This window comes from Artemia sp. Qi Xiang Cuo, chromosome 6, assembly GCF_049724085.1.
Source record: "Artemia sp. Qi Xiang Cuo chromosome 6, ASM4972408v1, whole genome shotgun sequence".
Lineage (NCBI taxonomy): Eukaryota > Metazoa > Arthropoda > Branchiopoda > Anostraca > Artemiidae > Artemia > Artemia sp. Qi Xiang Cuo.
The window spans coordinates 63300393-63325767 of NC_142799.1; the positions used below are offsets into that span (position 1 = coordinate 63300393).

Sequence of the window (25375 nt, forward strand, 5' to 3'; positions counted from 1 at the left end):
AAACTACTCATCCCAAACTATAGGTTTCAGACAACAAACACCTATGAGGGACTATGAATCCTAGCTCTGAAAAATCCAAAAAGCAAACTACAAATCCCAAATCATAGGTTTCAGACAACACACACCAACGAAAGACTAAGAACCTTATATCCCAAATCATAGGTTTCAGTCAACATACACCAACGAAAGACTAAGAAATCTAACTTAGAAAAACCCGAAATAGTAATTTACATATCCCAAATCATAAGTTTCAGACAACATTCACCTACGAAATACTATGAAACCTTAGCTCAGAAAGGCCTGAAATAGCAAATTTGACACCTCAAGTCATAAGTTTCAGACAACACACACCTACGAAATACTAAGAAACCTTAGCTCAGAAAAGCCTGAAATAGCAAACTACTCATCCCGACCTATAGGTTTCAGACAACAAACACCTATGAGGGACTAAGAATCCTAGCTCTGAAAAGTCCAAAAAGCAAAACTACAAATCCCAAATCATAGGTTTCAGACAACACACACCAACGGAAGACTAAGAAATCTAGCTTAGAAAAGCCCGAAATAGTAATTTACATATCCCAAATCATAAGTTTCAGTCAGCACACACCTATGAAAGGGTAAGAAATCCAGCTCAGAAAAGTCAAAAATAGCAAACTAGTCATCCCAAACTATAGGTTTCAGACAACAAACACCTATGAAAGGCTAAGAAACCTAGCTCAGAAAAGTCAAAAATAGCAAACTACTCATCCCAAACTATAGGTTTCAAAAAATATTAAAAAATGGGGGGGAGGGGAGGGGAGGGGGAGGAGGGGAGGGGGAGGAGGGGTGGGGGAGGGGAAGGTGAGGAGGGGGAGGAGAGGGAGGGAGGGGGGATTTGGGGGCCAAGGGGGGGGGAGGGGGCCTTTGGGGCCTGGGGGATCCTTATGGGGGTCTGGGGGGCCGGGGTGGGAGCCCGGGGAACCTTTGGGGACCGGGGGTTCCTTTGGGGCTGGGGTAGGGGGATCGGAGCCCTTTGGGATTGGGGTAGAGGACCTCACGACACTGTTCAAATGGAACTTGTGTATTATGACGACCAGAGAGTTTCACCCTCAAATCCTCTTCTAAAATCGTCTTTTAAATCATCTTTTAAAATGTCTCTAACTGTTTCGCCGAAATAATTCCCTAAAACGGTTTCGCCCAGATAATCCCTAATCGCAGCTTCAGCGTATTCCTTTTGTTTTTGGCATCTCTGTGGTGACGCATTTCAAATTTCTAGGAAACCCTTTCCTACGTTAATCTCTTCATCTCATAAATTTCCTAGCTACACTATTAAGGTTTCGTTAGAATATCAATTTATCTCTCTGACTTAAAGATCAGTGAAGCCGTATTTAAAAATAGAATTTCTGTCTCTTTAGACTCCCGCATAATTCTAATTCCTGACAGCAAAGATCAATGAAGCCCTATTTAAAAATAGAATATTAATTTTTCTCTCTGACCTAAAGAACGTTTATCCCTCAGACCTAAGATTAAAGAAACCATAATGTTTCTTAATTCCCCCTTCGTGAATCAATAATTTCCTCGCTGATTATGTAAATCAAGTTCTCAGGTTAGGTCCGCCTAAAGATCAAAGAAGCCATGTTTGTTTCTTAATTCCCCCTTCGTGAATCAATAATTTCCCCGCCGATTATGTAAATCAAGTTCTCAGGTTAGGTTAGCCCAAAGATCAAAGAAGCCATGTTCGTTTCTTAATTCCCCTTTCGTGAACCAGTAATTCCTCCACCGATTATGTAAATCAATTTCTCAGGTTAGGTTAGCCAAACAATCTCATAACATTCGCGTCGAGCATGTACATGTCCAAAACAACAACAAATGCTGTTTTCTATTTCTGGAAACTCATAACATTCGCTGAGAGCGTGCACTTACAGCAACAACAACATCGACCTTGACATTTGCTGAGAGCGTGCACTTACAACAACAATAACAAATAAATCGACCTTGACATTCGCTGAGAGCGTGCACTTACAACAACAACAACATCGACCTTGGAAAAAAGAGGTCATTGACCCCATTAACCACGTGTTCTCCCTAGGGACTCTATGCCCAAATTTGGTGTTAAAAAAAGTTGTAGGTGGCAGCAGGGTGTTCGTTCTGTAGTCAATAAGGCCATTCTACTGACAGCATCAGTAAGATTATTTCAATTTTGAATTTGGGGATGGGGGTCCATATTTGCTAGGTACTAAAACTATTCTGTACAGTTTCATTTTTGTAGCTAGTATAATTTAATATTATACTTCAAAGAAAATTATACGTATGAGCGAACATAACTGTAGTCATTATTTTGCCACTATTTCTACAGTTTTGCTTCTTTTCCTTTTTATTGTTTTTATTTATATTGTTTTTTTCCTTTTTTATTCTACTATTTTTTACAATTTTGCGTAGTGTGCAAAACAGTGCAGCACTCTTTCAAAGTACATAATATTATTACTCCATTATTAAATTAGACAAGAAAGACAAGTTTTTCAGCTAAAAGTAAGGAACAACATTAAAAATTTAAACAAACAGAAATAATTTTGTATTTGAGGGGGACTACCCCTTACTTGACCCTCGCTCTTTACGCTACACTCTTAAAGTTCTATAAATACTTCTCATTCAAATTCTACGGCCCTTGTGTTTGAGCAGTCTTTCTTTAAGAATTGGTACGAAAAGTTTAACTTTAGTGTACAAAGCGAGGGTTGAGGAAGGGGACGCCCCCCTCAATTACGGAATTCCCAATTTTAGGGGGAACGATTCGTTTTCTTATTTGCCACAAATGGTATAATACAAATAAGTATAGTTCTTTCAAAGTTTCAGATTAGACATAACACAGAGAGGTCTGCGTATAGGTTCTACTTCTGGCATGTAAAGAAGGGGCCTTCCGGTCTTGCTTCTCCTTAAAATATCAAGACTGCCATGTTTTTTCATATAATTTATGGCATATGATTCACTCATTTTATGTCAGTTTTCCACACCCCCTAAAAATTGTCAGCCCTCTTCACAAGGAAATGGTCGTCTGTGTGCACCCATGCTTTGCTACAAAAGTTTTGTGACGTATAGGATCTAAGTGTCTCCTGCTTGAGTTACTCACAATTTAAGACCAAGTAGATACGGCCATCATTTTCTAAAGCCTAGCACCTTGAAATTTCTTGCTCGAAACTTTGATTCTTTTTTTCTTACTTTTGCTTTGGACAGCCAGATTTTATATGCTATATTCTAGGCTCGGGGATACCAGAGATGAAGACGATTCTCCGTGGAGTTATACTGAAAGAGTATTTGTCGTTTAGAACTTTTGTTGCCAAATGTATCGGTTTAACAGCAATTCTTGGAGCTGGAATGCCAGTAGGAAAAGAGGTAAATATATCTTTTTCTTCTTCTAAATTTAAATTTGATGGCAACATTGTACCAGTTATATTTACTTGCACCAAAATATCAGCCTTTAAAGAAATTAAATAAAAAAAACTAGTTGTTTTTGAACTTAAAGTAAGGAGTGACATTAAAACTTAAAACGAACAGAAATTATTGCGTATATGAAAGGGGCTGTCCCCTCCTCAACGCCTCGCTCTTTAGGCTACGCTAAAGTTATTTATTATTTTAAAAAATAAAGTTGTGTAACAGAGTCAAACTTTAGCGTCAAGAGCGAGGCGTTGAGGAGGAAACAGCCCCTTTCATATACGGAATAATTTCTGTTCGTTTTAAGTTTTAATCACACTCCTTACTTTCAGTTAATACCAACTTGTTTTTGTTAATTTAATTTCTGAACGTTTTTGAATTAATGCAGCTTTGATTTTGGCTCACCGTACATGAATAATTAGAGTAAAATTTGCATATTAATTTTACTTGTTTTGGCTAAATGGCTTTCTCGAAATTTTGTTCTGACGTAACTTACGAATTAACTTACTTAACGAACTTCTATATTCTTATGTTTTTATTACGTATATTAGGGAGTTTTTCTCCTAGTTAATACCTCGCTCTTTACTCTAAAGTTCGAATTTTGTTCGAATTACAAACCCCTGAATCACAAAGGCTGGTTAATTAGAATAGATAGCTCTTTTGAAAGTACTAAAAAACCTTTAGCGTAAAGGGCGTGGTATTGACTTTTGTTCGAACCCCTTCATCTACGGAATTATTTCTTTTCGTTTTAAGTTTTAATGTTGCTCCTTACTTTCATTTGAAAAACTTGTTTTTTAAATTTGATTTCTGATCGTTTTTTAAATAATGCTGGGAAATCCGGCGCCCCCTTCATAGAAATTTCCCTTCCTCCATGGAAAGATCCTCCCCTGTTGCCTCTGAACCCCCCCCCCCCACCAGAAAAAATCCCTCCTGAAACGTCTGTATACTTCCCATTAACCAATACTATATCTAAACAATGGGCAAAGTTCATAACTTGCAGCCCATTCCGCGGGAACTGGGGGGGGGATTAAGTCATTCTCAAAGACATATTTATTAGATTATCGACTATGCTGAACAAAATGGCTATCTCAAAATTTTGATTGGGTGACTCCGGGAAAAATGAGCGTGGACGGGGGCCAAGTCGCCCTCCAATTTTTTTGGTCACTTAAAAAGGGCACTAGAACTTTTAATTTCAGTTCAGATGCACCCTCTCACGATATCCTAGGACTACTGGATCGATACCATCACCCCTGGGAAAAAAAGAAATAATTACGCATCCGTGATCTTTCTTCTGGCAAAAAATACAAAACCCCACATTTTTGCAGATATTAACTTGAAACCTCTATAGTAGGGTTTTCTGATACGCTCAATCTGATGGTGTGATTTTCATTAAGGTTCTATGACTTTTAGAGGTTGTTTCTCCCTTTTTTTGAAAATAATGCAAATTTCCTCAGGCGCGTAACTTTTGATGGGTAAGACTAAACTTAATGAACTTTATATATTTGAAATCAGCATAATAAGCCGATTCTTTTGACATATCTATTAGTATCGAAATTTCGGCTTTTAGAGTTTCGGTTACTATTGAGCCTGGTCGTTCCTTACTTACAGTTCGTTCCCATGAACTGTTTGATCCTACCTTGTCGTATAGAATCGCAAAAAAATTAAAACAAAGTTGTATCTATTTTTTAAGTGTAACTACATTTCTTAATTGAGGCATGTGCAAATAATGGTACTTGGCTATAAAAAAAATGGCTCTCGTATAAATAAAAGTTGAGCTTACAGCCTCCCTTCAACTAGGTAGTAGCTCTGACAAGTGACCACTTAGCTATGACTAGCCGTTGACAAATTCTCCAAAGCAAGCTGAACTTTTAATGTTAGTTTGAAACACAGCATAAATATTATACAGTAGCATAATTTGGTTCAGAAATGGGACACATCACAGCGCGTGGTTTGGGAAGTTTTTCAAAGCGTCAGAGCAATAGCTTCAATAGATCTTGTATATTCCCGTCGAAATGCGCTAAAAATTTGTCATTCGCATGCGTAAAGGCGGAGTCATGACGAAAGGTGTGCAACTTATGTGTGCAAAAAATCTTTAATGGAGAGTATAGGATTTTCCCATACTGTATAATATATACTCTGTGGTTTTAAACTTTTTGTACGTTGGTTTACCAGCCCACAAAAACTTTGAACTTAATAAAGGTTATCTTACAAATAAAATTTCATATATTTAAGTTTTTTTTCAAAAGTCAACGCAAATTCCACCTGGGTAGCAAAAAAAAACACACCAAAATCATTAAATTTTTCGAACTTGGTTGGATTAAAAGGCCTCTAACCGCCTCTCATTTCCATTGATTTTAGTTTTATTGGACTAAAATATGCGTAAGATGTTTATATAAAAAGTCATTCCATTTATTTGTAACTTCATATCAGAAAACGTAGTTATTCTTTCGGATTTGAGCATTGTTTGCATTAATATGATAGAAAGTGTGTTCTCTTTTCATCTTAAAGTCTCCAAGGACTTACTTACTTAGACTTAGGTCTTCCTACGCCGATTTGCCTAGTGTTGCCTTTTGTCGCCCACGTTTTCTAATGCCGGGGGGAACACAAAACCACATATCATGGGATAGGGGGCCCTCACCTATCTGCACCATGTAACCCCAATAACGTCATCGGTTATTCGTAATTCTATTGATCACGAACAGCTGCCTTGTCTTTTCAAGCATAAAGACGTTAGTGATCTTATCAGTCCACTGGTGCGCTGAAGACAGATGTTCTCAAAACCCTGGATTCACTTTCCCAGCTGCTTAGTCAACGCCCAATATTCGCATCCATACATTGGTACGGAGAAGACGTTACTGTTGAACAGCCAGAGCTTGAACTTCAGGGAGTATGCTGCATTCCACCACAGATTTCTTAGTTTATTAAAGGCAATTATTGTGCATGCAATGCATGTGGGAATATCCCAATCAAGGCTTCCGTCTCATTTAATGAGACTACCAAAGTACTTGAACTCTTCAACCTCCTCTAGTATATCGGATCCAACTTTGAGCGGTGGGGATAGCCAGATATGGTATCGACGTTGTTTTGCATGACTTTTGTTTTCTGTGTACTGATTGACAGACCAGCTTGCTCAGCCGTGCTGAAGAGCAAAGCGATATACTTCTGCAGCTTCTCTCTTAAATGAGATAGGAGGGTTATATCATCGAGAAAACCCCCGTCACAGGGTGTGAGGTTTTGATTCAGCTTGATTCAACCTGTGAAGTTGAATATTCAAAGTATATAGTCAATGAGTATAGCAAACAGTAATGGGGATAGAATACATCCTTGGCAGACACCAGACTTCATACTGAACCATTCGGTAAGGTCTCCATCATCATTCCGAACAGCACATAGGTGGTTCTTGTATAGTGGGACAATTATGCGGACTATCTTGTCGGGGAATCTATAATAACGTAGAATTCTCCATAGTGGGTCTCTGTGGAATGAATCAAACGCCTTCAAAAAGTCAATGAAGGCAATAATAATCGTATTCTGCCATTCAAGTTTTCAAGTTCATTCGGGGTTTATTTTACAAAGGAAACGAAATAAAATAACATAAGAGACACTGCTCGGTCAGACATTCGACGTTCAGACCCATAAATATAAAGATTTATCACTATCATGCAGAACGGCAGCCACTTCACTCCCAAGACAACCACACGCCTCCTCTACAACTACTTATTATTACCTTAACTATCGCGTTCCTCCCTCCCTCCCTGGAAGCACAATCACCTCACCTGAATCAAAGCGGTCAAGGATATTAAAACATAATTAGTTATTGTCCCGTGGAACCACTTTTGGTTTATCCAAAACTGAAAATCCCGGTTCTCATTGATTTTCCTTCCAGTTATTTTTAAATTGTGAAGTTTTTAGGACAAAACTACGTTTTGTCACTGTTGCCACGTTGAACAGTGAAAATGAACAAGCAAAACTAATTAGTTAAATTTGACAATGTTTTCTGTCTGTAAAATCTCAAAGATTAAAAACTTGTTGATTCCCAAAGACAACCACACTTTCATTTTCACTGTCCTGATACTTTAGGGAGTGATCTCTTCCAGTTTTCCATCTACTCTTTGCACATAAAGTTTCATTTTTTACGTAATTTTTTTGTATGTTCTTAGCGGCTTAGTCTATTTTTTCGTCTTCTTTTATTAAGGCTTCCAAACGTGAAACCAATATACTCGGGCAATTTTGAGTATATTTTCACTGTCTTGATTAGAAGTCCTACCTCTTACTTATATGTTTATTTATGTTCATTTGATTTGTAAATAGAAATTTAGTATGTCATAAAATTATTTATTTCAATTTGATTTTGCCTTGCTAATTTCTTTGTAGGGTCCTTTGGTTCATATTGCAAGTATAGTTGCTACCCTTATGTCGAAACTAGTCACTTCTCTTGACGGAATTTATGAAAATGAATCTAGAAAAACGGAAATGCTTGCCGCTGCTTGTGCTGTCGGAGTATCTTGTTGCTTTGGTGCTCCAATTGGCGGTAAGACCTTTTTTTACTTATATTCCTGTTTCAGATCCTGGTAGAGGTGGTCTTAGGGGGGCAGAAGGGGCACTTGCTCTGGGTGCAAAAAGTTTAGAAGTGCAAAATTTCCATAAATAGTCCAACGGTTATAATCATTTTGTAATTTTTGAAATCTTATTTTATCAAAATAAAGTTAGAGCGCAGTTAGCAAAATTTTGTTAATAAATGAAAATTTTTTTAACATCTGGCCTGCAAATTTCTGGGAGACAGGGGAGGGGGCTGATCAAGAGTTTTCCCCGGGCGCAAGAGAAGCCAGAATGGCCACTGGATCCAGGGAATCTATAAAAAGTCAGGAGTTGATAGGGTTTAATCTCCGATATAGGTCAAACGATAATGCAAAAGGTCCTATGTCACTTTTTTCAGTAAACTGCATTTAGTAGTTCTTTCTTACACGCAGCATGCTCTATCAATTGTTTTGTACCATTTGTCCATGTCTTAGTTGATTCTCAGGACAAAAAAAATTTATTTTTTTGTCCCCTCCTCAACATCCCGCTCTTTACGCTAAAGTTTGACTTTTTCTCACATTTCTACTTTTTAAAACAATAAAAAAACTTTAGCGTAAAGAGCGAAGCGTTGAGGAGGGGACAGCCCTTTTCATATAAGGTATAATTTCTGTTCGTTTTAAGTTTTAATGTAGCTCCTTACTTTCAGGTTAAAAACTTTTTTTATTTAATTTTAAAAAGACGACTTGAACGCAAAAATCAATTACTCTTGCGAGATTTGGCAAAGCTATGGGTTTTTTTCGTAGTGGTATCTTTGTAGGTTTTCCAAATTATAAACAGAACTTTTTGCTTAACTTTCCATCTCTTTGTACTAAATCTTAAAGCCTTTTTTTTCTGGAAGGTAACCATCAATTTCAGGCAGGCATTTTGCATAACTACTTCCGGTTTTACGCAGATGGATACTATTTATGAGGGATATAGCCCAGAAGGTCTTGAATATCAATTTAAAAAAGTGCAAGATTAAAAATTTACATATTTTCTCAGTGTTGAATTAAGGTATTATTGGCCCCTAGTCTAAGTAAATTTTGAAACCCTATGGAATACCTTAGGGAATACAAGAAAAATAATTAAACAAGCTAACTTCTGATTTTTATTATTTTGCTAATATTTTACAATAATAATAATGATTTATTATAAGCCAAAAAAACAGGCCATACAGCACAGTATTCTTAAATACACTCCACAAGAAAAATAGTATAGATATCAAGTTTCACTCATCGATGTCAACGCTTCATTTACATATTTATGTAACTGCCTGATTGTCCTTCATACAGTCGTTTTCAGGATCCCTGGGAACTCTCCAGGGATTTATGTCTCAAAATGGGAATCAGCTTGACGTTTACAATCCATTTTCATTTTAATTTACAATCCACGTAAAAAGTTCAAGCTGTGAATTGAGTGCAAAAAAAAAAGTTAAAGTCGCTTATGTTTAAATTACAGGGAGGCATAGAAAATCCCGACGATCTGATTTGTTGACTAGAAAACATCTCTGACACATCGTTACGCAGAGACATCACGACAAATCTCCTTTGACCCGTGCCATTTTAGAATTCAATTGTCAATTTGTCAATTAAAAAGTCCTCGCACAAGTTTCCACACGTAATGTTTGTTTATTTAAGAAAGTATGTAATCTTGATAAAAGATCTGCTGAGTAAAATATAAAGCAAAAAAACTAGTCTTCATTACTTGCGCAAATAGTAAAAGAAGCAAAATAAAAATAGGCAAATAATGACAGTTTATACTATGGTAGTTATGCAAGCTGAATTCCAAGAAGATGGCATAAAAAATTGATTCTCCGTCAGTGAGAAAGACGGTGTAGGGGAGGAAAGAAGAAAGAAACAGGAAAAGAAACTCAAGAGGGGGGAATATATGCAAAACAAAATAAAGAACCAACAAAACCCGTTAATAAAGTAGGAATTCTCCAAATAGCTTATGAGCCTTTGGTACAAATGGCATTTTGATGCATATAAGGCTAAACTTATGTATCTCATATTATTAATAATAATATGAGATACACAAGTTGAATACACAAGATACAAAAATTGGTGCCACGATTATAATTGTATCTATAATAATTTATTATAGATACAATTATAATCGTGGCACCAATTTTTTTTTGTTGGCGAAATGTAAAAAGTAACCGCTGGGATTTACTTAATAATTCGTCTATTATCTTTAGCTCGAAAGTAAAATTTTGACTCGCAAAAAAAAGATGGAAGAGAGACAAAATCACCTCTAAATCCTATAAACCGTTTATTATTAAAAAGACTCTAATGGGTAAGAAATTGTACAGGTCCCTTCCAATTTTCCAAAATGGGATAAAAGATGCAATACACCTAAAATGGAACAATAGGTGGTTACATAATATTTATAAATTGTTTGTCTAAAAATTTATATTATATTATAATATATATATATATATATATATATATATATATATATATATATATATATATATATATATATATATATATATATATATATATATATATATATATATATATATATATATATATATATGTGTATATGTTTCAGAATATGTTCCGGGTATATATATGTTTAAGAATATTTCTGGATGTCGGTCCAATCAGGAGCTTTCAACGCTGTAAGGTGGAGGCGAAATATTTGCACATGTGTCGGCCTCGGGAGGCATGACGTTTTGAGAAGTTTTATAGAAATAATAAAATAAATAAAATGTGCCGTAAGCATATCGAAATAACTTTAAGTTTTATATTGAAATATTCATTAAAAAGCGGTGAGGGATTTCTTTATGTGTATCTTTTTGACAGTAAAAGATTCAACTACAACATAAAAAAAGTAGGTACTGTTGCACTAGCTGCTATCCACGCGATATACTGTATAAGAAGATGCTAAAGGAAACTAGTCAAACGGGTATCTGTCAATAGAGTATTGGATCGCAAACCGTGGTTTGTCATTGCGTTTACAATATTTAAACTATTGTTATTTGGGGTTTAGGGGAAAAGGTACCTAGGTTAGGTTACTTATTTAATATATGCTATGTTTTAACACACACACCCCCCACCCACCCCCCTAATGTGCAAATATATAGCCCAAATTTGTTTCTAAACTATTATATTTTCATCCTATTTTGTTGTATTTCATTAACAATAACCAAACTTGACTTCTCGCGTGGATACCAGCTAATGCAACAGTGCCAATAAGTACTATTATGATAACAACTAAGAACTGATAACAACTAAGGACTAATTACTTACTTTTGACGGCAACCAGACGAAGAACTGTCCTGCCCGGCACCAATGGACTTCGGAATTACATCCGACGACCACTTGGATCTGTCGGCATTAGCTTCTCCAGCGATCTTCAGCCAATATCTGCCCCATCTTCTACCATGCCTACGGAAGCCTCCCCATGGCTCAAGATCCTCTTTGGACTTTTTCAAATATTTGTCATCTGTCCTCCCTGGTGTCGTCTCTAGAATGGTTGGTCTACTGGCTCGCATATAAGGACGTCTCGGCATATGCAAGTTGTGGCAGAGAAGTTTGAGGCGACGTCTATTGACGATAGAGGATAGCTCTTCAGCCTGGCCACAGTAGCTTCCTACTTTGCTATTAGAAATTCTAGACCATCTGCTCATTCGAAGTATATAGCGAAGGCAGCGTGATCGAACGCATCCAGAGTTAAGCACTCAGGACTATAAAACTAAGGACTATATGAACTGACAATAGTATCAAACAGTTCGTGGTAACGAACTGTAAGTAAGGAGCGACCCGGCTCAATGGTAACCAAAACTATAGAAAACGGAATTTTTATACCAATAGATACATGAAAAGAATCAGATATATAGTTTGACTTTCTCACAACTCTATTTTTTTAAACAATAAAAACTTTAGCGTAAAGAGCGAGTTGTTGAGGAGGGGACAGCCCCTTTCATATACGAAATAATTTCTGTTCGTTTTAAGTTTTAATGCCGCTCCTTACTTTCAGTTAAAAAAAAACTTGTTGTTTTTTTTATTTAATAATAGTAAGGATTTATTTGTTGCGTAAATGAATGCAAACAGACGATTGTAAGAAATAAATGAAAAAAAATCTAAAAACTAGCAAAAAACCCTTCTGAGGAGATAAACTCCTCAAAAGGGTTGTCAAACTCTTTAGACAACCTGATTCGGATTAATGTTCGGAGTGCTGGCTTATAAAAAGCCAACGCTTAATGGCTAAATTTCTACAGACAAAAAAAGAAAGAAAAACTGGAAATTAACCAAATCACACATCTCAGTAGAAGGCTGGCAAGATTCCATGGTAGATACTAGTAGAAGGGCCTTATTGACTCGTGTCACGCACCCCTGCTGCCACCTATAACTTTTTTACATAGTTTATGTCTGGTTATGTGTGTTGATCGATTTATTTGATGTTTTATGGATTTTATCAGTGAGAATTTAAAAAACAGGAATTTTGTCACATTTATGTATGTTTTCATTGTTGGTTATGTGTGTTTATCGATTTATTTGATGTTTTTATGGATTTTGTCAGTGAGAATGAAAAAACAGGAACTTTGTCACATTTATGTCTGTTTTTCATGGTTGGTTATGTGTGTTGATCAATTTATTTGATGTTTTTCATGGATGGTTATGTGTGTTGGTCAATTTATTTGATGTTTTTATGGATTTTGTCAGTGAAAATTTGAAAAACAGGAACTTTCTCACATTTTTGTATGTTTTTATGGATTTTGTCAGTGAGAATGAAAAAACAGGAACTTTGTCACTTTAATGGATTATTGAGTCTAATGGGGGCAGGTCAATGACACTTCCTTCTTGTTATTGCTCGATGCAAATGTTATGATCCAGAAATAGTATTTGTTGTTGTTGCTCGAGCCAAATGTTATGAGTTTCCAGAAATTTGGAACACCTGTGCTGTCGACCTCAATTCCCCTATCGTGAATCAATAAATCCCCTTAGAAACAACAAATTAATTCCCCTTTCTTGACAGATCAATCAACCAATGACATCATCTGTCAGACTTTAAAAATTTTCGCCTAGAAACGATTCTCCAGGAATAGATCCAAGTCATTAATGTCTTTGCCTCGGAAACAGTTCTACTGGTCGAAATCCAAAAGATATTAATAAACATTGCCATGGAAACAATTCTCCAAGAAACATCTTAGCGATGAATTGTTTTAGTGCGGGAATCAGGTTTCTTATTAATTTGAAATGCCTCAGCGCAGAGATGCCAAAAACAAAAGGAACACGCTGAATTTACGTTTAGGCATTATTTGGGCGAAACTGTTTTAGACAGGCTATGGAATTATTTCGGCGAAACAGTTAGAGACATTTTAAAAGATGATCTAAAAGATGAGTTTAGAAGAGAATTTGAGGGTAAAACTCTGTGGTCCTTATAATACACAAGTTCCATTTGAACAATGTTGTGAGGTCCCCTACCCCAACCCCAATGGGTTCCGATCCCTCCCCCCTTTGGCCGCCCAAAGGGGCCCCTCTCCCTCCATCTCCTCACTCCTCCTCCCCTTCCCCTCCCCCTCCCCCTCCCCTCCCCTCCCCTCCCCCTCCCTCCTCCTCCTCCCACCTCCTCCTCCCCCTCCTCCCCTCCCCTTCCCTCCCCCATTTTTTATACTTTTTTTGTGCATCGAGACACAGAACGACCCCCTGCCCCCGGCCCCTCCCCCCTTCCAAAGGTCTGATTTTCAAAGTTCATTTTGAATTTCCTTCGTTGAAATGCAAGAGTTGGAATGTTTCATTAGTGTTTGGTTGTGGTTTACCTTGTCACATTTACATTTTCTTGATATTACAAACTTAATTTTGAAATTCTTTCTTTGAATTGTAAGAGTTGGACTATTTCAGTAGTATTTTGTTACGGTTTACCTTATCACAGTTACATTCTAGTTATTTTTAAAAATTCATTTTTATTTTCTTTCTTTGAAATGCAAGAGTTGGAATATTTTAGTAGTGTTTGGTTTACCGTGTCAAAGTTACATTTTCTTGATTTTTCAAAGTTCATTTTGAATTTCTTTCATTGAAATGCAAGAGTTGGAATATTTCAGTAGTGTATGGTTGTGGTTTACCTTGTCACAGTTACATTTTCTTGATTTTTCAAAGTTTATTTTGAATTTCTTTCGTTGAAAGGCAAGTTGGAATATTTCAGTAGTGTGTTGTTGTAGTTTACCATGTCACAGTTACTTTTTATTGATCTTTCAAAGTTCATTTTGAATTTCCTTTGTTGAAATGCAAGAGTTGGAATATTTCAGTAGTGTTTGGTTGTGGTTTACCTTGTCACAGCTACATTTTCTTAATTTTTCAAAGTTCATTTTGAATTTCTTTCTTTGAAATGAAAGAGTTGGAATATTTCAGTAGTGTTTTGTTGTGGTTTAGCTTGTCACAGTTACATTTTCTTGATTTTTCAATGTTCATTTTGAACTTATTTAATTGAAATGCAAGAGTTGGAATATTTCAGTAGTGTTTGGTTGTGGTTTACCTTGTCACAGTTACATTTTCTTAATGTAACAGTTACATTTTCCTGTTTTTTATTATTTAATTTTGAATTTCTTTCGTTGAAATGCAAGAGTTGGAATATTTCAGTAGTGTTTGGTTGTGGTTTACCTTGTCACAGTTCATTTTGAATTTCTTTCGTTGAAATGCAAGAGTTGGAATATTTCAGTAGTGTTTCGTTGTGGTTTACCTTGTCACAGTTACATTTTCTTGATTTTTCAAAGTTCATTTTGAATTTCTTTCGTTGAAATGCAAGAGTTGGAATATTTCAGTAGTGTTTGGTTGTGGTTTACCTTGTCACAGTTACATTTTCTTGATTTTTCAAAGTTCATTTCGAATTTCTTTCGTTGAAATGCAAGAGTTGGAATATTTCAGTAGTGTTTGGTTGTGGTTTACCTAGTCACAGTTACATTTTATGGATTTTTTAAAGCTCATTTAGAATTTCTTTCGTTGAAATGCAAGAGTTGGAATATTTCAGTAGTGTTTGGTTGTGGTTTACCTTGTCACAGTTACATTTTCCTGATTTTTCAAAGTTCATTTTGAATTTCTTTCATTGAAATGCAAGAGTTGGAATATTTCAGTAGTGTTTGGTTGTGGTTTACCTTGTCACAGTTACATTTTCTTGATTTTTCAAAGTTTATTTTGAACTTCTTACACTGAAATGCAAGAGTTGGAATTTTTCAGTAGTGTTTGGTTGTGGTCTACCTTGTCACAGTTACATCTTCTTGATTTTTCAAAGTTCATTTTGAATTTCTTTCGTTGAAATGCAAGAGTTGGAATATTTCAATAGTGTTTGGTTGTGGTTTACCTTGTCACAGTTACATTTTCTTGATTTTTCAAAGTTAATTTTGAATTTATTTCTTTGAAATTAAAGAGTTGGAATATTTCAGTAGTGTGTTGTTGTCGTTTACCCTGTCACAGTTACATTCCCTTAATTTTTCAAAGTTCATTTTGAATTTCTTTCGTTGAAATGCAAGAATTGGAATATTTCAGTAGTGTTTGGTTGTGGTTTACATTGTCACAGTTACATTCCCTTAATTTTTCAAAGTTCATTTTGAATTTCTTTCGTTGAAATGCAAGAGTTGGAATATTTCAGTAGTGTTTGGTTGTGGTTTACCTTGTCACAGTTACATTTTCTTGATTTTTCAAAGTTCATTTTGAATTTATTTCGTTGTAATGAAAGAGTTGGAATATTTCAGTAGTGTTTTGTTGTGGTTTACCTTATCACAGTTAGATTCTCTTGATTTTTCAAAGTTCATTTTGAATTTCTTTCGTTGAAATGCAAGAGTTGGAATATTTCAGTTGTGTTTCGTTGTGGTTTACCTTGTCACAGTTACATTTTCTTGATTTCTCAAAGTTCATTTTGAATTTCTTTCGTTGAAATGCAAGAGTTGGAATATTTCAGTAGTGTTTGGTTGTGGTTTACCTTGTCACAGTTACATTTTCTTGATTTTTCAAAGTTCATTTTGAATTTCTTTCATTGAAATGCAAGAGTTGGAATATTTCAGTAGTGTTTGGTTGTGGTTTACCTGGTCACAGTTACATTCTCTTGATTTTTCAAAGTTCATTTCGAATTTCTTTCGTTGAAATGCAAGAGTTGGAATATTTCAGTAGTGTTTTGTTGTGGTTTACCTTGTCACAGTTACATTTTCTTGATTTTTCAAAGTTCATTTTGAATTTCTTTCATTGAGATGCAAGGTTTGGACTATTTCAGTAGTGTTTGCTTGTGGTTTACCATATCACAGTTACATTTTCTTGATTTTTCAAAATTTATTTTGAATTTCTTCCGTTGAAATTCAAGAGTTGGAATATTTCAGTAGTGTTTGGTTATGTTTTACCACGCCAGAGTTATATTTTCTTGATTTTTAATATTCATTTTGAATTTTTTTTCGTTTAAATGCAAGAGTTGGAATATTTCAGTAGTGTTTGGTTGTGGTTTACCTTGTCACAGTTACATTTTCTTGATTTTTAAAAGTTCATTTTGAATTTATTACATTGAAATGCAAGAGTTGGAATATTTCAGTAGTGTTTGGTTGTTGTTTACTTTATAAAATTTAATTTTTCTTTATTTTTCAAAGTTCATTTTGAATTTATTTCGTTGAAATTCAAGAGTTTTAATATTTCAGTAGTGTTTCGTTGTGGTTTACCTTGTCACAGTTACATTTTCTTGATTTTTCAAAGTTCATTTTGAATTTCTTTCATTGAAATGCAAGAGTTGGAATATTTCAGTAGTGTTTGGTTGTGGTTTACCTTGTCACAGTTACATTTTCTTGATTTTTCAAAGTTCATTTTGAATTTCTTTCGTTGAAATGTAAGAGTTGGAATATTTCAGTTGTGTTTAATTGAGGTTTACCTTGTCACAGTTACATTTTCATGATTTTTAAAACTTAATTTTGATTTTCTTTTCTTTAAATGCAATGTATGAACTATTTTAATAGTTTTTTGCACTGGTTTACTTTGTCACAGTTACATTTTCTTGATTTTTCAAAGCTTATTTTGAATTTCCTTTGTTGAAATGCAAGATTTGGAATATTTCAGTAGTGTTTGGTTATGGTTTACCGTGTCAGAGTTACATTCTCTTGATTTTTCAAAGTTCATTTTGAATTTCTTTCGTTGAAATGCAAGAGTTGGAATATTTCAGTTGTGTTTGGCTGTGCTTTACCTTGTCACAGTTACATTTTCTTGATTTTTCAAAGTTCATTTCGAATTTCTTTCGTTGAAATGCAAGAGTTGGAATATTTCAGTTGTGTTTGGTTGTGGCTTACCCTGTCACGGTTACATTTTCCTGATTTTTCTAAGTTCATTTTGAATTTCTTTCGTTGAAATGCAAGAGTTGGAATATTTCAGTAGTGTTTGATTGTGGTTTACCGTGTCACAGTTACATTTTCTTGATTTTTCAAAGTTCATTTCAAATTTCTTTCCTTGAAATGCAAGAGTTGGAATATTTCAGTAGTGTTTGGTTGTGGTTTACCGTGTCACAGTTACATTTTCTTGATTTTTCAAAGTTCATTTTGAATTTCTTTCATTGAAATGCAAGAGTTGGAATATTTCAGTTGTGTTTCGATGTGGTTTACCTTGTCACAGTTACATTTTCCTGATTTTTTAAAGTTTATTTTGAATTTCTTTCATTGAAATGCAAGAGGAGTTGGAATATTTAAGTAGTGTTTGGTTGTGGTTTACCTTGTCACAGTTACATTCTCTTGATTTTTCAAAGTTCATTTTGAATTTCTTTCGTTCAAATGCAAGAGTTGGAATATTTCAGTAGTGTTTGGTTGTGGTTCACCTTGTCATAGTTACATTCTCTTAGTTTGTCAAAGTTTATTTTGAAATTCTTTCGTTGAAATGCAAGAATTGGAATATTTCAGTAGTGTTTGGTTGTGGTTTACCTTGTCATGGTTACATTTTATTGATTTATCAAACTTCATTTTGAATTTATATCTTTGAAATGCAAGGGTTAGAATATTCCAAATGTGTTTCGTTGTGGTTTACCTTGTCACAGTTACATTTTCTTGATTTTTCAAAGTTCATTTTGAATTTCTTTCGTTGAAATGCAAGAGTTTGAATATTTCAGTAGTGTTTGGTAGTGGTTTACCTTGTCACAGTTACATTTTCTTGATTTATCAAAGTTCATTTTGAATTTTTTCGTTGAAATGCAAGAGTTGGAATATTTCAGTAGTGTTTGGTTGTGGTTTACCTTGTCAAAGTTACATTTTCTTGATTTTTCAAAGTTCATTTTGAATTTCTTTCGTTGAAATGCAAGAGTTGAAATATTTCAGTAGTGTTTGGTTGTGGTTTACCGTGTCACAGTTACATTTTCTCGATTTTTCAAAGTTCATTTAAAATTTATTTCTTTGAAATGCAAGAGTTGGAATATTTCAGTAGTGTTTGGTTGTGGTTTACCTTGTCACAGTTACATTTTCTTGATTTTTCAAAGTTCATTTTGAATTTTTTCATTGAAATGCAAGAGTTGGAATATTTCAATAGTGTTTTGTCGTGGTTTACCTTGTCACAGTTACATTTTCTTGATTTTTCAAAGTTCATTTTGAATTTCTTTCATTGAAATGCAAGAGTTGGAATATTTCAATAGTGTTTGGTTGTTGTTTACCTTGTCACAGTCACATTTTCTTGAATTTTCAAAATTTCATTTTGAATGTCTGTCTTTGAAATGCAAGAGTTGGAATATTTCAGTAGTGTGTTGTTGTAGTTTACCTTGTCACAGTTACATTCCCTTAATTTTTAAATGTTCATGTTTTTTTTCTTTATTTTATTTTATTTTGTTTGTTTATTTCATCTGTTTTTGTTTTTTTTTGAACTTTTAACATTTTATTTTTACTTTTTTTTCTATTTTCATTTTTATTTTTTTTCGCTTTATTGAAAGAGTTGGTTTTTTTGAGTAGTGTTTGGTTTTGGTTTCCCTTGTCACAGTTACTTTTTCCTGATTTTTCAAAGTTCATTTTGAATTTCTTTCGTTGAATTGCAAGAGTTGGAATATTTTAGTAGTGTTTGGTTGTGGTTTACCTGTGTCACAGTTACATTTTCTTGATTGTTCAAAGTTCATTTTGAATTTCCTTCGTTGAAATGCAAGAGTTGGAATATTTCAGTAGTGTTTGGTTGTGGTTTACCGTGTCACAGTTACATTTTCTTGATTTTTCAAAGTTCATTTTGAATTTCTTTCTTTGAAATGCAAGAGTTGGAATATGTCAGTTGTGTTTCGATGTGGTTTACCTTGTCACAGTTACATTTTCCTTATTTTTTAAAGTTTATTTTGAATTTCTTTCATTGAAATGCAAGAGGAGTTGGAATATTTCAGTAGTGTTTGGTTGTGGTTTACCTTGTCACAGTTACATTCTCTTAATTTTTCAAAGTTCATTTTGAATTTCTTTCGTTGAAATGCAAGAGTTGGAATATTTCAGTAGTGTTTGGTTGTGGTTCACCTTGTCACAGTTACATTCTCTTAATTTTTCTAAGTTCATTTTGAACTTCTTTCGTTGAAATGCAAGAGTTGGAATATTTCAGTAGTGTTTGGTTGTGGTTTACCTTGTCATGGTTACATTTTCTTGATTTATCAAAGTTCATTTTGAATTTATATCTTTGAAATGCAAGGGTTAGAATATTCCAGATGTGTTTCGTTGTGGTTTACCTTGTCACAGTTACATTTTCTTGATTTTTCAAAGTTCATTTTGAATTTCTTTCGTTGAAATGCAAGAGTTTGAATATTTCAGTAGTGTTTAGTAGTGGTTTACCTTGTCACAGTTACATTTTTCTTGATTTTTCAAAGTTCATCTTGAATTTTTTCGTTGAAATGCAAGAGTTGGAATATTTCAGTAGTGTTTGGTTGTGGTTTACCTTGTCACAGTTACATTCTCTTGATTTTTCAAAGGTCATTTGAATTTCTTTCGTTGAAATGCTAGAGTTGAAATATTGAAGTTGTGCTTTGTTGCGGTTTACTATGTCACAGTTACATGTTATCGATTTTTCAAAGTTCTTTTTGGATATCTTTCTTTGAAATGCAAGAGTTGGAATATTTCACTAGTAATTGGTTGTGGTTTACCTTGTCACCGTTAAATTTTCTTGTTTTTTCAAAGTTAATTTTGTATTTATTTCATTGAAATGCAAGAGTTGGACTATTTCAATAGGGTTTGATTGTGGTTTACCTTGTCACAGTTACATTTTCTTGATTTTTCAAAGTTCATTTTGAATTTCTTTCATTGAAATGCAAGAGTTGGAATATTTCAGTAGTGTTTGGTTGTGGACTACCTTGTCACAGTTACATTTTCTTGATTTTTCAAAAGTTCATTTTGAATTTCTTTCGTTGAAATGCAAGAGTTGGAATATTTCGATAGTGTGTTGTTGTAGTTTACGTTGTCACAGTTACATTCCCTTAATTTTTCAAAGTTCGTTTTGAATTTTTTTTATTGAAATGAAAGAGTTGTACTATTTCTGTAGTGTAGTATTGTGTTTTACATTGTCACAGTTACATTTTCTTAATTTTTCAAAGTTCATTTTGAATTTCTTTCGTTGAAATGCAAGAGTTGGAATATTTGAGAAGTGTTTCGTTGTGGTTTACCTTGTCACAGTTACATTTTCTTGATTTTTCAAAGTTCATTTTGAATTTCTTTCATTGAAATGCAGGAGTTGGAATATTTCAGTAGTGTTTGGTTGTGGTTTACCTTGTCACAGTTACATTCTCTTGATTTTTCAAAGTTCATTTTGAATTTTTTTTGTTGAAATGCAAGAGTTGGAACATTTAAGAAGTGTTTGGTTGTGGTTTACCTTGTCACAGTTACATTTTCTTGATTTTTCAAAGATCATTTTGAATTTCTTTCGTTGAAATGCAAGAGTTGGAATATTTCAGTAGTGTTTGGTTGTGGTTTACCTTGTCCCAGTTACATTTTCATGATTTTTTAAAGATCATTTTGATTTTCTCTCGTTGAAATGCAAGAGTAGGAATATTTCAGTAGTGTTTGGCTGTGGTTTACCTTGTCCCAGGTACTATTTCTTGATTTTTCAAAGTTCATTTTTATTTTCTTTTGTTGACAAGCATTAGTTGGAATATTTAAGTAGTCTTTGCTTGTGGTTTACCTTGTCACAGTTACATTTTCTTGATTTTTCAAAGTTCATCTGAATTTCTTTCCTTGAAATGCAAGAGTTGGAATATTTCAGTAGTGTTTGGCTGTGGTTTACCTTGTCACAGTCACATTTTCTTGATTTTTCAAAGTTCATTTTGAATTTCTTTCGTTGAAATGCAAGAGTTGGAATATTTCAGTAGTGTTTCGTTGTTGTTTACTTTGTCAGAGTTACATTCTCTTGATTTTTCAAAGCTCATTATGGATTTCTTTAGTTGAAATATGTTTTGTCGTGCTTTACCTTGACACAGTTAAATTTCCTGATTTTGTTAGGTTAGGTTAGGCTAGATCAAGTTAGATTAAGGTTAAGTTAGGTTAGGTTAGGTTAGACTACGTACGAGCGCGTACGTAGGCTAACCGAACCTAACCTAACTTAACCTTAATCTAACTTGATCTAGCCTAACCTAACCTAACAAAAATCAGGAAATTTAACTGTGTCAAGGTAAAGCACGACGAAACATATTTCAACTAAAGAAATCCATAATGAACTTTGAAAAATCAAGAGAATGTAACTCTGACAAAGTAAACAACAACGAAACACTACTGAAATATTCCAACTCTTGCATTTCAACGAAAGAAATTCAAATGAACTTTGAAAAATCAAGAAAATGTAACTGTGACAAGGTAAACCACAGCCAAACACTACTGAAATATTCCAACTCTTGCATTTCAAGGAAAGAAATTCAGATGAACTTTGAAAAATCAAGACAATGTAACTGTGACAAGGTAAACCACAACCAAACACTACTGAAATATTCTAACTCTTGCATTTCAACGAAAGAAATTCAAAATGAACTTTGAAAAATCAAGAAAATGTAACTGTGACAAGGTAAACCACAACCAAACACTACTGAAATATTCCAACTCTTGCATTTCAACAAAAGAAATTCAAAATAATCTTTGAAAAATCAAGAAAATATAACTGTGACAAGGTAAACCACAACCAAACACTTCTGAAATATTCCAACTCTTGCATTTCAATGAAAGATATTCAAAATGAGCTTTGAAAAATCAAGAAAATGTAACTTTGACAAGGTAAACCACAACGAAACACTACTGAAATATTCAAGCTCTCACATTTCAACGAAAGAAATTCAAAATGATCTTTGAAAAATCAAGGAAAAGTAACTCTGACAAGTTAAACCAGAACCAAACACGACTGAAATATTCCAACTCTTGCATTTCAACGAAAGAAATTCAAAATGAACTTTGAAAAATCAAGAAAATGTAACTGAGACAAGGTAAACCACAACCAAACACTACTGAAATATTCCAACTCTTGCATTTCAACGAGAGAAATTAAAAATAATCTTTGAAAAATCAAGAAAATGTAACTGTGACAAGGTAAACCACAACCAAACACTTCTGAAATATTCCAACTCTTGCATTTCAACGACAGAAATTCAAAATGAACTTTGAAAAATCAAGAGAATGTAACTTTGACAAGATAAACCCCAACCAAACACTACTGAAATATTCCAATTCTTGCCTTTCAACGAAAGAAATTCAAAATGAACTTTGAAAAATCAAGAGAATGTAACTGTGACAAGGTAAACCACAACAAAACACTACTGAAATATTCCAACTATTACATTTCCATGAAAGAAGTTCAAAATGAACTTTTAAAAATTATTAAAATGTAACTGTGACAATGTAAACCAAATCGAAAAAGTACTTAAATATTCCAACTCTTGCATTTCAATTAGAGAAATTTAAAATGAACTTTGTACAATTAAGGGAATGTACCTGTGACAAGATAAACTACAAGAGAAGACTATCGAAATAATCCAACTCTTCCATTACATCAAGTGATATTCAAAATTAACTTTGAAAGATCAAGATAATGGAACTGTGACAAGGTAAACCACATCCAAACACTATTGAAATATTCCAACTATTACATCTAAATGAAATAAAATCAAACTGAAGTTTGAAAAATCAATAGAATGTAACTGTGAAATGGTAAACCACAACCAAACACTATTGAAATATTCAAACTCTTTCATTTCAATGAAAGAAATTAAAAATGAACTTTGAAAAATCAAGAAAATGTAACTGTGACAAGGTAAACCACAACCAAATACTACTGAAATAGTCCAACTCTTGCATTTCAACGAAAGAAATTCGAAATGAACTTTGAAAAATCGAGAAAATGTAACTGTGACACGGTAAACCACAAACAAACACTACTGAAATATTTCAACTCTTGCATTTCAACGAAAGAGATTCAAAATCAACTTTGAAAAATCAAGAAAATGTAACTGTGACAAAGTAAACCACAACCAAACACTACTGAAATATTCCAACTCTTGCATTTCAACGAAAAAAATTCAAGATGAACTTTGAAAAATCAAGAAAAAGTAACTGTGACAAGGTAAACCACTACTAAACACTACTGAAATATTCAAACTCTTGCATTTCAACGAAATAAATTCAAAATGAACTTTGAAAAATCAAGAAAATGTAAGTGTGACAAGGTAAACCACAACGAAACACATTTGAAATATTCTTACCCTTGCATTTCAAAGAAATAAATTCAAAATGAACTTTGAAAAATCAAGAAAATGTAACTGTGACAAGGTAAACCACAACGAAACACAACTGAAATATTCCAGCTCTTGCATTTCAACGAAAGAAATTCAAAATGAACTTTGAAAAATTAAGAAAATGTAACTGTGACAAGGTGAACCATAACCAAACACTACTGAAATATTCCAACTCTTGCATTTCAATGAAAGAAATTCAAAATTAACTTTGAAAAATCATGATAATGTAACTGTGACAAGGTAAACCACATCGAAACACAACTGAAATATTCCAACTCTTGCATTTCAATGAAAGAAATTCAATATGAACTTTGAAAAATCAAGAAAATGTAACTGTGACACGGTGAACCACAACGAAACACTACTGAAATAATCCAACTCTTGCATTTCAACAAAATAAATACAAATCAACTTTGAAAAATCAGGAGAATGTAACTGTGACAAGGTAAACCACAACGAAACACACCTGAAATATTCCAACTCTTGCATTCCAATGAAAGAAATTCAAATGAACTTTGAAAAATCAGGAAAATGTAACTGTGACACGGTAAACCACAACGAAACACTACTGAAATATTCCAACTCTTGCATTTCAAGGAAAGAAATTCGAAAGGAACTTTGAAAAATCTAGAGAATGTAACTGTGACACAGTAAACCACAACCAAACACTACTGAAATATTCCAACTCTTGCATTTCAACGAAAGAAATTCAAAATGAACTTTGAAAAATCAAGAAAATGTAACTGTGACAAGGTAAACCAAAACCAAACACAACTGAAATATTCAAACTCTTGAATTTCAACGTAAGAAATTCGAAATGAACTTTGAAAAATCATGAAAATGTAACTGTGACACGGTAAACCAAAACCAAACACAACTGAAATATTCCAACTCTTGCATTTCAACGAAAGAAATTCAAAATGAACTATGAAAAATCAAGATAATGTAACTCTGACAGGGTAAACCACATCCAAACACTACTGAAATATTCCAACTCTTGCATTTCAACGAAAGAAATTCAAATCAACTTTGAAAAATCAAGAAAATGTAACTGTGACAAGGTAAACCACTACCAAACACTACTGAAATATTCCAACTCTTGCATTTCAACGAAATAAATTCGAAATGAACTTTGAAAAATCAAGAAAATGTAACTGTGACAAGGTAAACCACCACAAAACACTACTGAAATATTCCAACTCTTGCATTTCAACGAAAAAAAATTCCAAATGAACTTTTAAAAATTAAGAAAATGTAACTGTGACACGGCAAACCACAACTAAACACTACTGAAATATTCCAAATATTGCATTTCAACTAAAGAAATTCGAAATGAACTTTGAAAAATCAAGAAAATGTAACTGTGACAAGGTAAACCACAACTAAACACTACTAAAATATTCCAACTATTGCATTTCAACGAAAGAAATTCAAAATGAACTTTGAAAAATCAAGAAAATGTAACTGTGACAAGGTAAACCACAACGAAACACAACTGAAATATTCCAAATCTTGCATTTCAACGAAAGAAATTCAAAATGAACTTTGAAAAATCAAGAAAATGTAACTGTGACAAGGTAAACCACAACGAAACACAACTGAAATATTCCAACTCTTGCATTTCAGCGAAAGAAATTCAAAATGAACTTTGAAAAATCAAGAAAATGTAACTGTGACAAGGTGAACCACAACCAGACACTACTGAAATATACCAACTCTTGCATTTCAACGAACGAAATTCTAGATG

At 33.8% G+C, this 25375-nt stretch overlaps 1 protein-coding gene across 1 annotated transcript in view; it reads left to right on the forward strand.

The window, feature by feature from the left end:
- The window catches only part of LOC148951494 (chloride channel protein 2-like), a 163559-nt gene that overhangs the window by 46217 nt on the left and 91967 nt on the right, over positions 1–25375 (forward strand). The window contains exons 4-5 of the mRNA XM_089090912.1: positions 3233–3366; positions 7780–7936. Of these exons, the coding sequence (XP_088947038.1) occupies positions 3233–3366; positions 7780–7936 (291 nt within the window). The remainder of the gene's footprint in view (positions 1–3232; positions 3367–7779; positions 7937–25375) is intronic.